The sequence below is a fragment of the Emydura macquarii genome, unplaced genomic scaffold (genome assembly GCF_026122565.2).
Source record: "Emydura macquarii macquarii isolate MOO-44397 ecotype Brisbane River unplaced genomic scaffold, CSIRO-AGI_Emac_v2 contig_2897, whole genome shotgun sequence".
In the NCBI taxonomy this organism is placed as follows: domain Eukaryota; kingdom Metazoa; phylum Chordata; order Testudines; family Chelidae; genus Emydura; species Emydura macquarii.
Window position 1 is genome coordinate 48,720,467 of NW_027133034.1, and position 13,355 is coordinate 48,733,821.

The 13,355-nt window shown below is 41.4% G+C and overlaps 2 protein-coding genes across 4 annotated transcripts in view; one reads left to right on the forward strand and one right to left on the reverse strand.

The window, feature by feature from the left end:
* Positions 1–6,313, reverse strand: part of CERT1 (ceramide transporter 1) — a 123,093-nt gene extending 116,780 nt beyond the window's left edge. For both annotated transcript variants that reach the window (XM_067569190.1, XM_067569189.1), the window contains exons 1-2: positions 5,738–6,313; positions 1,491–1,625 (exon numbers count right to left, since the gene is read on the reverse strand). In XM_067569190.1, coding sequence (XP_067425291.1) covers positions 1,491–1,625; positions 5,738–5,833 — 231 coding nt within the window. In that variant the 5' untranslated portion in view covers positions 5,834–6,313. The remainder of the gene's footprint in view (positions 1–1,490; positions 1,626–5,737) is intronic.
* Positions 6,314–6,445: 132 nt separating this feature from the next.
* Positions 6,446–13,355, forward strand: part of POLK (DNA polymerase kappa) — an 84,726-nt gene continuing 77,816 nt past the window's right edge. Inside the window, exons 1-2 of one of the 2 annotated variants that reach the window (XM_067569092.1) lie at positions 6,446–6,564; positions 6,868–7,067. The gene's annotated coding sequence lies outside the window, so the exon portion shown is untranslated. Of the gene's footprint in view, positions 6,565–6,778; positions 7,068–13,355 lie in introns of those variants that run through there. The other variant, XM_067569090.1, reaches the window with a different exon arrangement.

The following is a 13,355-nucleotide window of genomic DNA, read 5'->3' on the forward strand; positions in this document are numbered from 1 at the left end:
GTATGCTCATATGTTGACCTTCAAGTTTAGACACGTAGTAGCCAGCAGATATGAAAGATTCCCAATTCCCTTTTTGCTGGACCCTGCTTTGAGAACTCAAATAGAAATTTCAGTACTACCCACCACAGAAGCTAGATTTCAGGATGCTAGGGATGTGCTAGGTCACCTCACTAGTCCACTTCATGTCTACCACTGGATAGCATATTTGCCCTTTTGGCTAATAAGTGTCAGGTAATTTTTTAAAATCCTGGCCTTAATTTATGTTTGACGCATATCCAGTAAAGAAATATTTATATAGCCCACTGATGTGCACCATATTCTCCTTGGTGGGTCAGAACAAGTGTCAACTATAAAAAAAACTTTAAAAAAAACATTATGTTCTTTTAAAAAATTATTTTAGATTATGAATGTTTGTAACTGCCAAATATCCAAATGGAAAAATCTTACCTTCTTCAACCTATCTTTCAAACTTAGTAGTTTCTATAGTTAATCCAATCAGACACATTCAAACTGCACCTTTTGCGATGGGAGTATTTATAAGCAGTAAAATTCTGACCTCACCCTCACTTTACAACTATAAAAGCCAAACATGATATGTTTTTTGGACTTGCAGAAAGATTAAGCATGCTGCTCTCGCCCAGTTATGTACTCTAGAAGACTATCTGGTATTTCCCACATCACATAACTCACTCATAAGGATGACAAATATTCAGTTCAACCCATCTGACAGTATCATTGCAAAGTTGCAGCCTATTTTGTAGCTCTCTCTAGAGTATTAAACCATATGAGACCATATGATAATTTTGCAAAAGCTAAAAAAAAAAGCAAAGTTTCTAGGCTTGCTGGAGCTGCTTCATTTTTTGGAATTCTATTCTATTAGATTCTTATAACACATCATTGTAGTATCTGAGTTCCTTCCAAAAGTGCAATTAAGCAACGTAACTAATATCCATCACATGTTTTCTCATCCTTTCAACATGCAAGAAACGTGTGCAATGGAGTGTTTTGGGTTTTTTAATTTAATATTTCTACATTTACATGCATGAGCATAAACATATAGCTCTGCGTCTGTATATATGTTAGAGAAGGCAAAGTCACAGAATCATCTTGCACCTAGAGCAGAAAGTGATTAGGTTTGTGATGGGCCCTACCTTCTGTGGGAGTTAATTCCACAGGCTTCGGCCAACTCCCAAGAAAGCTCTGTCTCCTGCACAGATGAACTTTACTTTTATTGTAGAAAATTCTGTTGTCAGAGGAGTGAAGACATCAACCATGATCTCCATCCCAGATTGAATATTTATTCTTTATTATCTTACATATGCCCTCTCTTCTGTTCCAAACAGTTTTTAAACCACTGACAAAAGTTGACATACCATAATAAAACTCATTTTCCTTAGCCATTTTTGTTTACACCAAGCATTGTGTCTAAAAATGTAATCTATAAAGCCCTACTGAAACATGAAAGATATCAGCTTTGAGATAGTGCTTACCGTAATAACAGCCTTGCTCAGACAAATCGAGCCCCTGCAGCCATACTCAGTTTCATCTTCAGATTTGTAGTAACTTAGAGTGTTGTTTTTCAAAACTACCCATCGGTCCTGCCACCCATGAATGTAGTTGGTCCACTGCAGAGAACAAAGAAATAAATCTCAAAGAGCTGAGCAAGGTCCAAAAATAGTAAAAATACTAATAAAAGTAGACACCTTGTTTGCTTACTAAATTTCATAATCATTTAAAAACTAGAAAAAGCAGTGTTTCAAAGTTCTCTCCAAATAAGGATTTTGCTATTCCTTTGATCAGAAATCATATTTTCATCAACCACTTGTGTTGCATAGTATTTTATTAAGTCAATTTTGCGTCATGAACAATGAGACTAAAAGTATGTCTTGAGTGCAGAACTGATATCTCAGCCAATTAAAACAAAAGGTTTTAATACTATTAAGTGCACTGATGCAGAAAGAAGTTTAGTGAAAAATTAAGAAACATTAATTGGTAAAACATTTAGGTTTTGTCTTCTTAAGCTTAGAAATTAACCTTTTGAGTTTAATATTGTTAAACTTTCCATTTAAGTAGAACAGAAGGTGAGCTTTCATAAAAACTATTTCCAAAAGATAAAGATACGGTTTTAAAAGAAGTTTCATTCTCTAGAGCATATAAAAATTCATTTATACAAGGTGCTCCCTTATTCCCCATTCACAGCAATATAAATAATAAATACAGTTCTGTAGATTTAAAATAACCATTTTCACACTAGATAACTTAACATCTGCCAAAGTCTCTAAGTCACTTCTGGGTAATACCACTGTACACACTGACTCATTAGCTGCAGGTCACCAAGATAATTGTGCATCCTAGTTTTAATCAGATTTGTCCAATGATGCCATGATTGTTTACGACATCTCATTCACATATTTACATAACAATGGAATTCTGTATTTAATATATAAATGACAACTCATATACATTGTTCACTCTTCAGAACAAAAAACCTCAATGAATGAAGATTTAATCATCAACGTATCATGTATGTCTGATGTCTATCATCATGTTTGAACTGTATTATCTGTGTAAGCCTTACATAATTACATTCTGAAGACCTATGTCTGTTATGTACAGCATTGGGCACACAATTTGGCATTTAAATTCTCTCTAAATTATTCAGCTCAAAAGCAACAATCAGTTAGAAGAGGATATGCTATTTAATGAGCAATAATGGGAAAGAGTATAAAAATGTTGTTTAAGAACAATTTTACTAAAGCTTTTATGAACATTTACTAGATCATGACAGGGGTTCTAAAAAAAATATTCTCACTGAAATAAGATGAGGGAGATGCTGAAAAATATTTTATGTTGCTGTGGTGGTAATAGAGGCAGAAGAATGGGTAAAAGGGAAGAGTCTTTCCTCATCTACCACCAGTTAGATGGTATATCTGAACAGGTTTTAACAATCAGAACCATATGTTTATGACACTAGTCTGTTCCTATGGAAAAATGTCCCAAATTCAATAGTGTGTGTTCAGCGTAATATTGAACAGAAGAAAAGAACTCTGGTAAAGTCTAACTGTTTAAACAAGTGAATTTATTTACGAGAGACAAGAATTGAAAAGTTTGATATATCTGAAAAGCTTTCCTAGTTTGCATCCACATTTAAGTGATGAACATCACACACGTAAGAAGTGCTTTTCGGATGTTAACATTTCTAATGAGGACAATGCACGTGCAAATTTAAACATTCAAAGTATTTAAAAATCAAAGTGCTTTTGTGCAGCCTAGGTTCAGGCACTCTTAGTACAGAATAATAGTGACCACAAGGGGGGTAAGTGCAGAATAGCTACTGCACTTTACATTCACATCTTGGCTATTTAGCACTAATTTCCCAGTGAACTCCCTCTGCAGACAAACCCTAAACTTACTCAGGCTTTTCCCTCCTGCAAAAATGATGAAATCCTGAGTACATAAGACACTGCAGGGAATTCAAAGAAATGCAACCTTCTATTACTGGTTTGGAGTCTTGTTTTATTTTTAAAAAGCTTTTTTATATTTAACTTCTATTTGCACACTAAACCTGTTATTATGCAATTATTTCAGTTAAAAGTTCATTTGACTCTCAGCTATTACTGAAGACATGAATTAACTAGCAAAGAAATTAAGGTTAGCCAGTCATAATGCCTTCTAGCAGGTTCACTACAACAGGTTTTATCATATTTCACAATTCAGATTATTTCTCACTATGTGTTCTCACTTGGAGGTTAACTAGAAAGGCAATAGCTGCAGTATCAGCAGAAGCACTACAACCAAAACTGTAATAATTGCACATAGTGCATTTATAGTAAGACACAGGTGTTTGGGAAACACCTTGGGATTTAGCATACATGATAACTGACCATTAAGACCTGGAATATAATTTTTAGGATCCATTTCATTTGCCAATATTAAAATGGATGGCATACTACAAATAAATCCAAGATTTTCTACTTAATGTTCTGGATCACCTAATAAGCAGGTAATGTTGAAGAAATCTTGGGCAATAAACCATGTCTGAATCAAATCATCTTGCAAAAAACTCACTGTAACATACCTCCTGTCCCATCCCCAGCATCAGACAAAAGATCTCATAGATCAGTGCTAAGGCCTGCCTCCTTTCCTCAGCACTGCTCCCATCTATGAGCTGAGAAGCATTTTTTAATTGGAAAATGTTCATAAACAGAGTACTGCTCCCTCACAAATACACGAGCATTGGTTACAGTACATTAGATTTTTCAGTATCCAGGGGCTGATCATGATCTCATTATTCCATGAACTGTGCATTTGGTTCTGGCTTAAACCCCTCCTTATGGTGTAGAGTGGAGGAGAGATGCCAAAAACATTTTAATTCTCTGCATGTATGAGTAAATACTGAGAAGCTACTTTGTTACTGAAATTGTTCACTCAAAATATTTAGTCTTTGAAACATTCCTTAAACTGAATTCCCTAACCTCATCCCACACATCCTAAGCGGTCTTATTAAATTTTCAGTGACAAAAAGACAGGAATAGGAATAGGTTTAACACCCCACCCGCCCCCAAGATAAACATAAGCAGCACTACATTTAAAAAAAAAAAAAAAAGCAAGCAAGCATCCCTGCAATTTTTCCTTCTTCTCTGCCCTTACACCCAAATCTCCTGCTGTAAGGGTATTTTATTGCACTGTTTTGATGCTTGGACTAAAGGCCATGCCACTCCTCTCTAAGACTCTGACGTATCTCTATTGATCGGAAGTGATTTGTATGTGCACATCACACGCTGCTACTTCCTGCAAAAAAAAAAAATCTTAGCAAGAAAAAAAAAAAACCAAAACAAAACAGAAGCTTTTCCTTTGCAACCCCAAGAACTTTCCCTCCTCCTCATACAGGCTCAGCGTGTGGTGGAGTCCATCATCAGTCACCACAGGTATCGTTACAATCTAATCAGCAACGCACACTAGCTAGAATAGGAGTGCCAGGCTCTAGTCAAATACCTGATGGAGATGCCCTCGCTGCCAGCACTCACATTCTACACTAGAATTAGTCTAGTCCTGCTGTCCCAAAATTTACACTTGGGGAGGGTTAGTCAAGGGGTGGGGTGCAAAGTGAGGGGAACGAAGAGGGCTGGTGAGAAAATGCGGGGGACAAGGAGATACTCATTCCGGCGCGAGGATGACTCCTCATTTAGGAGAGGAAGGAGGATAGGAGAGACCCCCCCCCCCCCCCCAACACCCATTCGGAGGATGGATTTTAAGGCAGTCTCCGCAGCCGCTCCCCGCCCCGCCCGGTTCGCGGAGAGGAGAGTATAGAAAACGGCGCGGCGCTTAGCTTCTCCCCGAGGGAAGGAGGGGAGAGAAGAACTATGGTTCCCTTCGGAGCGGGCGCAGGTGACCGCCTGGCGGTGCGTGCGGGGCTGATACAGCCCCTCCCGCGGGCTAGGCACGGGTGTTTTGCTGCGATGCGAGTGACTCATGGCCAGGCTCCCCTCGGGCAGGCGGTCGCTGCCCCAGCCAAGTCAGCCCCCTGTCTCCGCGGCGGGACGAGGCCGGCGAGACAGGAGATCCCAACCCATTCTGCCCAATCCCAACCGATTCTGCCGGGCAGCGTGTGGGTGCGGAGGGCCCCCATCTGCCCGAGAAGGGGAAGGAGGCTCCGACTCCCCCCGGCATTGGGCTGCAGCCCTGGAGGCTGCCCAGCCCGCACTTGCCCAGCGGCGCGGGGGAAGGGGCTGCTCACCTTGCTGAGGACCCCGCAACGCTCAACAGGCGGCCCGGACTCGGTCTCGGGATCCTCCTCGGAGCCGGAGGAATTCCAGCTCTGGTTGTCCGACATGGAGACGCCGCCCGCAGCCACCGCCGAGCAGGGAAACAGCGAGCGGCCCCCGCCCACGAGAGCCTCCTCCTGCCTTGGGGACCGGAGCAGTGGTCGGGGGGGCTCTACCTGGGCGACACCTCTCGGCTCCCGGGATGGCGCCAGCCGCGCCTGTCCTCTCTGCAGCTGCCGGGGCCGCGGCGACGAGACTCGACTCCCCCACGTAGCCCCTCACTGCAGCGCCGCGGCCCCGAGCCACAGCGAGAGCCAGAGCGCGGGGAGCGAGTGTCACGGTCTGCCTCCACTCAGAGCGCCGCCACAGCTACCGCCGCCATCTTACTCCAGGAGCGCTCAGCCCTGCCACTATTTACCAACTCCCACCGAGTCCAGCCCCGCTTCGGAGTGGGCGGAGCCCCGTTGCTTGCTGGGAATTGTAGTCGGCGACGCAGGGATTGGGAACCTGGTGGCGCGTTGCATCCTGGGCATGTCACGGGGAGACGCGCCCTCGTGGAGCGATGCATGCTGGGAGTTGTAGTCTAGGGCGGGGGAAGGGCTGGGATCTTGCTTCAAAAGGTAGAGACCGCCATTTTGGCTCGGTCCTGTGCGTCTTCTATTTACGGCCTTTCCCCCCACCTAGCAACTGCGCGGCTCCGTCAGTGAAGGCACCAATGGGGACTGGGAGGCCGATCTATGTCGTGAATCGTGATCCGGTACCCGTGCGCGCCGCTCTTTCCTATCTAGCCCCTGTGTGGGTAAGGAGGAAAGCAATCGTGTCCCCCCCGCCCCGGTGTAACACTGTTCTGCCCAGTGGGGCTATCGGAGCTGGCCTCCTTCTGCCCCCGCCCCCCATACGTGGCCCTTGGGGGAACAGGCTGTATGTTTTCTCCAGTTACAAACGTTTCCCTTAACCAATATGGAGGCGGGGAGGGAGGGCGGCAGTGAGGCTACAGGAAGCGGTGGGGTGGGAAGGAAAGTTAGGTGCCGCCGGCGGCTCTGAGTTGAGAAAGACGGGGGTCGCTCGGAAGTGATGCTGCTGCTTCTTTCCGTCCACACAGGTAAAACGTGCTGCGCCCCGCAGCCGCAGCGTCCGCCGTCCTGGGCCGCTGGGCTTTGCCCTCTTCGGGGAGTCGGTGCGGAGGGGCTTGGCTGGGATTAACACGGGTCACTGAGAAGCTGGGATACAGAGAAACAGACAGCCAAATTCCTCCCCCACCACCTCCACCGCTCCAGCCTAAGAGAGAGTTGAGGGCAGTAGGTGTGTATGTGGGGAGAAAGGACCCCCGCATTCACAGCACTGTCCTACTCAAAGGAAACACTTTAACCTCTGAGCTATGTAGTGGTTTTGAAGGAAATAAGTTCTGCATCTGGGGGACAGTGCTCTTCTGGCATGACCGGGCATGTCTCCACTGCATACTAAGCCTAGGTTCTGATTCAAGCCCAACTCCCGTCCCCCTTCCGTCCGCACACATCAGTCAGACTGAAGTCAGCAAGCTTTCAAGACCTAGGTCGTGTTCTGGGACTCTGGTCCAAGCGCTATTAAGTTGCGGTATGAATGCAGGTCAAGCTGCAGACCTGAGTCAGAAGGTCTGCTTAGTGCAGTATAGTCATGTGAGACCTGGCTCCATGAATTGTAAACCATTGTAAAGATTTATGATACAGAGGAACACCAAGTCCACAGGTACAGGTCCAACAAACCCATGTTTAGTATGTAATGTAGATATACAGTAGAACCTCAGAGTTACGAACACCAGAGTTACATACTGACCAGTCAACCACACACCTCATTTGGAAGCAGCAGCAGGCTCAAAAAAAACAAAACCCCAAAAACAAAAAAACAAATGCAGTGCAGTACTGTGTTTAAACGTCAACTACTAAAAAAAGAGAAAGTTTAAACAAAAAAGATTTGACAAAGTAAGGAAACTTTCTGTGCTTGCTTCATTTAAAATAAGATGCATTAAAAAGCATTTTTCTTCTGTGTTGTAAAATTTCAAAGCTGTATTGTCAATGTTCAGTTGTAAACTTTTGAAAGAACAACCACAACGTTTTGATCAGAGTTAAGAACAAATTCCATTCCTAAGGTGTTCATACCTCTGAGTTTCTACTGCACCTTCATTGCATATAATGTTTTATTTTCATTTCACCCACTGTGATTATCTTGCTACTATAAGAGGAGAAAGAGGAGACGAATTGTTTGTTAGTGGAATATTACTAAAAACTTGGCACTCAAAAAAGAAAATCATGCCTTATATTTATGTACTCAATATACTAAATTTTAGCTACATAATATTGTACAGTGCAGAGAACAAAATGACAAGGATTTGTGATTTTTTTTGTTTGTCAAAATCATTTCTGAACAATTATACTTGTGTATATTTACAGGATGAGTGATACTAACAGGGAAAAATTGCCATAATACTTAACAATTTTCCAGTTTTACAAATGGTTATAGGAAATTGTCATTGTGTTTAAGGCTTGTGCATAATCAGCTTTCTGTTTCATTAATTTGTAAAATAATCTGTGTTAAAAATTAAATTTTGGATAAGGGAATCCATTTCACTTTTCAGACATGTAAGCTGCTGATGTTCATGAGTCACTGAAAGGCTGTTGCAAAACAGCATTTCTTCTAAACTGGGGAAACCCATGACAAATTATTGAGCAATTAACCTGACCCTGTAGCTTGTGACTTTGTAACAAAGGCTGTATTTAAAATGTGGCCTCCTAGCATTGGTTATAGTTCACTGCGTGCATTTTGCCCATTTGAGACTACCCAGAAGCTAGCTTATTTTAGTGCCCACTTATAAGCAGTGTAAGGGCATGTCTGCACTACAAATTTATGTCATCGTAGCTGTAACGATGCAGCTGTGCCATTGTAGCATGTCTGGTGAACACGTACTAAACCAGTGGTTCCATTTACCATTGTGGTCTGTATATGCAGCTGTTTGTTATGTGTGCTGCATCCACACTATATATATATATAAAATACATACAACTTGTATGGCTCTGAGGATGTCATATGGGTCACAGCTGTGTGCTGAGAATCACTGTTCTAAACCAATAGGAGAGAGCTCTCCTGTCGGCTTAATAACTCCACCTCCATGAGAGGTGGTAGCTATATCGGCGGGAGAAGCTCTCCCACTACCATAGTGCTGTTTACACGGTGGGTTGAGGTCAGAATAACTATGTTGCTCAGGGATGTGGATTTTTCACACCCCTGAGTGAAGTGAGTATGTAGGGAAGACCAAGCCTAAGATTGCTTGTTACTGTATTACAGCAGGTTGCAAATGCTTGTGTAAAGCAGATTTTTTACATTTAGTTCTGGCATATGTTAACAACACAATTATCTAGGCACAGATGTGCTCTTTCCGTTTACTCAAGATCAGTTGATTCTTTAAAATGCAGACTCGTGATCCTTAAAAATTATACTGATGGGAAAACATGTCAAGCATAAGTACATTTTGAATTAATTATGCAAATTAATATAGGTTTTCCACAGTTTTCCTAATGAGCTGCCACACTGCCGGTTCTTTACAACACTGTTGTGTTTCTGCAGCATTCTGAGGAAATGAAGAAGTGACATTTGAAAAATAAGCAGTTACATATATTTTAGTATAATAGAAGTTTTAATACCTATGATCAGGTAATCATTGACATATGCAGGAAAATACTGTTATACAAGTCTCACCTCAGTGCTGTTTTTGACAGTTATCTAAGCAGTTATTGAGAAACTGCACTGTATGTTTTGTCAGCTATTTTGAAATTAAACTAATTGAATAATTTCTTGTTTTTATTGCTGCTGTAATCCAATTATTTATAAATAGACAATAATAAACAAGGCTCTGTCTGTTGGTGTTATGACATAATCACTCTTTGCAACAAATAGATCTATTAAAATACTGGTAAAAATTGTAGGGGTCTTATATTTCAATTTTTTTTCTTTAGTATAGAGAGCATAGCATTTTTCAGTCTTTGTCATCTCTCTTCTCCATGATGTGTTAGTACAATTGTTTTGATAGAATTTCATTCAAGGGTGAAGTCATATTTTGCACATTAGATCTTGAGCAATTTAAAAAGCTCCACTCCTGCATTTTAGAGCAAGCAAAAAGAATGCAGTGCCTGAGCAGAGACTCACTGAAAGCTATAGGGTTGTGCACTCATGCAGAAGTCTGCTCGCACATTATCAATGGCAGGATCAGGGCCTTAGGTCAATCAATCAAAGCTACTAAGAGCAGGTCTGCACTTAAAACGCTGCAGGAGTGCAACTGCAGTGCTTCAGTGAAGATGCTACTATGTCAATGGAGGAGCTTCTTCCATCTGCGTAGTTAATCCACCTCCATGAGATATGACGACTATGTTGAAGGGAAAAGCCCTCCCATCGATGTAGTGCTGTCTACACCAGGGGTTAGATCGATATAACTGCATCCAGTGTTTAATTTGTGCCAGGATTTGCCAGAGCTGAGCCCTGGGCACTTCTAGGCTTGGCAGTTCATAGCTCAGGCACCTCTGGGCATGCTGCATCAGTTATGAATGTAAAAAAATTGCATGAGCCCCAGTATCTACTTGCTCCAGAAACCAGCACCTCTTTCATTATAAATTAAGCACTGATTGCATCACTCTGGGGTGTGGATTTTTCACACCCCTGAGCAATGTAGTTATATCGATGTAAGTTTATAGTATAGACCTGGCCTAAGTATAAAGAAGAAAAGGATTAATGAAACATATACTATAAACAGAAACTGAGTCCCAAAAATAGAAATATTTTCAGGCTGCCAAAACTGGCAAAAAAACATATACTCATTCAAGCAAGTTTCTTACACCTAACTGCATTTAATGAATCATACTGGCAAATGTTATTTTAACACTACAGCAGTGGTCCCCAAACTTTATACCACTCCCCTGCGCTGCCTCAGCTGGGGCGGGGCTACGGTTGGGGCCAGGGGCTGTGGCTGAAAGTGGAGCTATGATCAGAGGGCTGCAGTCAGGCTGGGGGTCGAGGGTGGGAGCAGGGCCCCAGTGGCCCTGGAAGGGCGTGGGCTGTGGCAGGCCCTGGGAGCTCTGTAGATAAGCCAAGTAGTAGTTGGGCGCTGTGACTGGGGGCTGAGGCCAGGTGCCATGGCTAGGGGCTGAGGTGGGGGCTGCAGCTGGGAGGTGGGGCTGGAGCAGAGCTCAAGACAGAGTGTGGCTGGGTGGCACTCCCTCTCTGTTCCTCATGGGGGCTGGCCTGGGCCCTGCTCCCTCCCTCTCCCCAATGTGCCTAGCTTTTCTGATCTCCAGCACTCACTTTCCATATCTTTCCTCCCTTTGTCCCCCACCCCTATTCCATTCCCCTTCTGGGCTCTTCCAGAACCCCCATTTTCAGACCAGAGTCCATGTGACCTCTTAGTTCCCTACCCCAAATCCATATTTCTTCTGGTCTTCTAGATAGAAGTTGTGAGGAACTTAAAAACTAGTTTTATAATGGGAAAGTAGCATCAACCTAGACCAGGGAATAACAACTGTTGCTCCATAATTATGATGTATTGAATAAAATACAAGAAAACGTAATACAAAAATACCGTAGGGGTAGCTGTGTTAGTCTGTATACAGCAAAAACAAGTTTCTATAGGACTCTCGTTAACACAAAAATAGCTTTTCATAGTTCTTTTAAACAAAGCATAATATTTCTAATAGGTGATAATGATTTGTATTTAAAAAGAGTATGTTTTAAATGTATGAATGATTATTGCACTCACTTTTTCTTCACTATCACTTCCTTATTTCCCCATTATTGTCCCCGGTTTCACTAGACGACTCTTGATCTTTTTCTGTATCCTGCATAAACACAGGTTGACCTGGAGCCTTCGGGTTCCTGTATTCTTTCAGAGACATCAATTTATAATTGTTCTTACATTTAAAACCATTTTTAAAGGCTGTCCTCCAAGTGTTTTTGTTTAAACAGCAAAATATGAACTAATTTGGCTCTGATATTTGAACTGCTTTTAATATTTTTTAAAATGTGATTTCTTTCCAGAATAATTGCATGTGATTTCTAGGAAAGAGAACACCGTTTAGGAATTTTTAAAAGCTGAAAAATGAAATAATTTAGAAGTCTGGTGCTGAAAGAATATACAGAATATAAACATATATGTTCCTGTACAAACAAGATTGCAGGTGGTTTTACACCTTTTGGCAAGCCCTTTGCTAGTGAATTTCAATCATGGCAATTTTTAAAGTAATCTTTTCTGGCTATAATACAAATTGTTCAACATTTGTTTTCTGTGGTTCAGATATACTAAATAATATTGATAAGCATATCTGTACACTGTAAACCAAGATCAGTGGATTTCATTTGAAAAAGTATTGTAATGTTACATAAAAATTGAGGCAGGAAAAGAAACTGAAGATAAAACAACTCTTTCTCCTCAAAGTAAACCTGGAAACGTTCAAGCCAAACCAATGTTTCTAGCCAAAGTTATAGAGGAGCTAAAAACTGAGCTTATGATAGGACCTGATTACAGCCTTACCTAGGGAGAATAGATATGTGTGTGTACAGCACTTAGTGGAGTTCAAATAATGTAATAATAGAGTATAGCATAATAAGCATTGACTTTTTTCCATTTTTTTCATCTTCAAAAGCTATGTTTCAGAAGAGATATGTTTTGGGTGCCTAACTTGAGACATCTGAACGGGGCCTTACTATCAGAAAATGCTGAATTAACTGTCTTCTGAAAAATCTGGTCTCTTTAAGATGTCTCAACTTCAGCACCCAAAATCACTAGTTCTTTCTGAAAATCTTGGCTCAGTTTTATTTTCAGCTATATCAGCACAGTACATCTTTAGCAATTTACAAATTTGCAATATGAAATTGCGATAAAATACTTAAATTTCTCTTCATAGATTTTTTCATTGCTAGCCCTCTAAAACAAACACGTAACAATCTCAACTCATCTGAATCAACCAGCAGCAAGCCTATGATGTTAGGTTTGTGCATACATGCTATTCATACTATCCATTGGTTCTTCCTGGCAGTTCTATTCTTGTAAATCAGCAGGGGATTGAAACTGACAATCCTGTTTTCCAGGCTCTCCAGAAACCAGAGCTCTTGTAAATTTCAAACCCCTGCAGATCAAAAGAATGGAGCCAATAAAACACAAGGACAATGTGACAATGTTTGTTTGTGGTTTACCCTGCTCAGCTGTATTAAACTCTCACTCCTGATAGATGTTCCCTCTGATAATGATTGAACTATTTTTTTAAGGGCTTAAAGAGGAATTTACATTTGAGCCTGTCAACCACAATGTTCTTTTTGTACAAGAATCCTCAACAGCAAAGGAAGATATACATTAGGCATATAGGCATAAATTAGAGGGAAATCTGGAATACAATGTTATTGTTTCAGGTTAAAATATTTATACATCCAAAGAAAGGATAAATCAAATACTGTAGTTTGAATTCAGCAAAATGCTGGACTTGACAGAATAACTTTCCAATACATAAGTTCTTGATAAATATTTTAATAGTATTGAACTTCTCTAACAGAAACAGATGGAAGTGCCGATTCTATTGC